The following is a 2,807-nucleotide window of genomic DNA, read 5'->3' on the forward strand; positions in this document are numbered from 1 at the left end:
ACTCGCTTCGGTCGCTGCCAGAAGGACCTTCACATGGCTCCTCCTCCTCAGCGCCCTCGGCATGATCCTCATGATAACCAAGCCCACAAGTATTCCAGCAACGACCACGCAGAACAACTGAATATCACAGCTGCAACACCTCATTGCATGAGGGGAGCCATTATAGTAAGGATACTTCAATTCAAATGGTCGAAGCCAACTCGATGAGACCTCACAGAAGGACTGGCTTTAGATGACTCACCATAACATAGGGTGCAGCCTTGTCAATATCGTAGAGTATCCCGGACAGGAACACCAGTAAGACTGTCATAGAGTTCATACTCAATGCCAACATGCCCAAGACTGAGTTCTTCTTCGTCGGGTCACATAGCCTGGAGAAAGCCTGAATCAAACGAGAAGACACTTCGAGACGGACATGAGCTTTGAGATTTCCAAGCGCCTCCAAGTGCTCTGGATATTCTCTTTCGCACGAGAACAAGATGTCTAGGAGGTCTAGAATGCTCTCCCACGAAATTCCACTCCAGGAACAGTATCACCAAGCAAATTAGACATAGACTAGATATGATAGTATCAGTTCAAAATGCTATGGATTTGCGTACCGATAAGCCCATCGTGATGCCCAGAGGGACGCCCAATGATAACAGAGAGCCGACTGCAATCGTCGCCCATAGATTCGTGACGAAGCAGAGAATGATGATTGAAGGGGCTAATGCAAAACCAAAGACGACAACTGCGCCTTCGGAAAACTTGAGTCGATGGGAGAGGAAAGGCAACACCAGCAACTGCCCCGCTGAAAAGATTACCGTTTAACGAGTGACGAAAGACTGGTAGTCCTACTTATGATCATCAGACCACACCATCCGCTGATGGACCCTAGCACAAGGCTGGAAAGTCCGAGTTCCTTCTGGATGGTCACGAGGAGTACAGACCACTGTTGAGTTCCTCCGATGGACACAGCACAGACCAAGAACCAGAGAACGATAGCTTTCCTGAAAGTAGAGACTTCTGCAGTCGAGAAACATTGAGTATAAAGGGGACATCCTAGTTGAGTTGCCTCACCATTCAACAAGAGGTGCAACGGTTTTGAATGGTTCGGATGACGGTTTGTTAGCTGTCTGACTTGTTGTGATGCAAAGATGTAGTCTGACGTCTCTCGGGGATTTCCTCATGAAGAGTAGCACCAGAACGAAGCTTGCGAAATCAATTGCAAGACCAGCATAAGCCGGGTTCAACGGCGCTGACTGGTCAACCTGAGAATACACTTAGTCATTGCCCAATACCCAGAAACTACACCCTTTGACGGTCACTGAGAGCCACACATGCAGTATACTCACCTGAACCACTATTCCACCAAGGACTGGGCCAGCGAATGCGGAGACACTAGAGACGATTGGGACGAAGGACATCCAGAAAATAAGCATATGTCGGTCAGACATCCAATCCGTTATGTACCTTGAGTGACGAAATCCTCGGGGAATACTCGGGTGACGAGTGGGAGACAGTAGTCGAAACACATAAAAGGTACTGATGTAGAGCGAAGATCGAAGAAACAATTGCTGATTCTGGGATGCTCAAGGCGAGGAGTGAGTGATTCGCTACTGCTCACGAACTCTTACAAAACTATAACGGCTCTGGTCCCGCCGACGAAGCCGGTGAAGAAGCGGAAGCCAACGAGAGACCAGAAACTCCAAGACAGTGCCTGAAGCAAGCAATAGCCCGTCGTCAACTCGATGATGTGGGTCAATGAAGACTCCTTATGAAGGAGGTCACCTGCATGAGGAAGCCAACAGCTGTGAGCAGCTGGCAAAAAAGGAGTGCATTCCAACGACCAGTGTGATCAGATATAGGCCCCATGATGACTGAGGCGAAGCATCTTCCCACTATGAACGATACGCTCAAGATCGAGACGGCGAGGCCAAAGCCCATACCTGACAAGCCGCAACAGATTGACAGTTGTTGAATTCCTACTAGACTTACCTGGTACACCATTCTCTCTGATGAAGAGTTCATAACCTGGGGCCAACAGATTGTCCCCGAGGAAATCACCAAAAAGGCACACCATGGCGATGACAAAATCCAGCTTCAGTCGAGGAGGAGTGGCACGGAGAAGTTGCATATTCGATACTTGAGATTGTTGGACCATTAGTTAAACAAATCCACTGAGCAATAAATCGAGATTAGAAGAGAGAAATCCAGAACAGCTCAACTTCGATCTACTACAACTTGTTGAGTTAGGTAATCACCAAACTGAAGTCAGAGGCACCTTTCTAGAGCTCTACGGAGGCTCCGTGCATCGACATGTATCCGGGTGGGGCACCTATGCCATCCCAAGATACGGATCGAGCCAACCAATTCCTCCCGGTGGGGCACCTATGCCACCTCAAGATACGGATCGAGCCAATTAATTCCTCCCGGTGGGGCAGCTATGCCACCTCAAGATACGCTTCGAGCCAATCAATTCCTCCCGATGGGGCAGCTATGCCACCTCAAGATACGCTTCGAGCCAATCAATTCCTCCCGATGGGGCAGCTATGCCACCTCAAGATACGCTTCGAGCCAATCAATTCCTCCCGATGGGGCAGCTATGCCACCTCAAGATACGCTTCGAGCCAATCAATTCCTCCCGATGGGGCAGCTATGCCACCTCAAGATACGCTTCGAGCCAATCAATTCCTCCCGATGGGGCAGCTATGCCACCTCAAGATACGCTTCGAGCCAATCAATTCCTCCCGATGGGGCAGCTATGCCACCTCAAGATACGCTTCGAGCCAATCAATTCCTCCCGATGGGGCAGCTATGCCACCTCA

General features: G+C 49.7%; 2 protein-coding genes across 2 annotated transcripts; both read right to left on the minus strand.

Annotated features, from left to right (window-relative positions):
* Positions 1-599: 599 nt before the first annotated feature.
* On the minus strand, positions 600-1,406 carry Pmar_PMAR001717 (hypothetical protein; the record flags this gene model as incomplete). Its single annotated transcript, XM_002775694.1, has 4 exons — positions 600-790; positions 838-989; positions 1,060-1,250; positions 1,335-1,406. Coding segments are annotated over 4 exons (606 nt in total), but the record flags the coding sequence as incomplete, so codon positions are not given.
* A 206-nt stretch (positions 1,407-1,612) lies between these two features.
* Pmar_PMAR001718 (hypothetical protein) lies at positions 1,613-2,143 on the minus strand (the record flags this gene model as incomplete). Its single annotated transcript, XM_002775695.1, has 3 exons — positions 1,613-1,699; positions 1,771-1,928; positions 1,978-2,143. The coding sequence occupies 3 exons, from the start codon at positions 2,141-2,143 to the stop codon at positions 1,613-1,615; spliced, it is 411 nt and encodes a 136-aa protein (XP_002775741.1).
* Positions 2,144-2,807: the final 664 nt, after the last annotated feature.

The sequence above is a fragment of the Perkinsus marinus genome (assembly GCF_000006405.1).
Source record: "Perkinsus marinus ATCC 50983 genomic scaffold scf_1104296955670, whole genome shotgun sequence".
Lineage (NCBI taxonomy): Eukaryota > Perkinsozoa > Perkinsida > Perkinsidae > Perkinsus > Perkinsus marinus.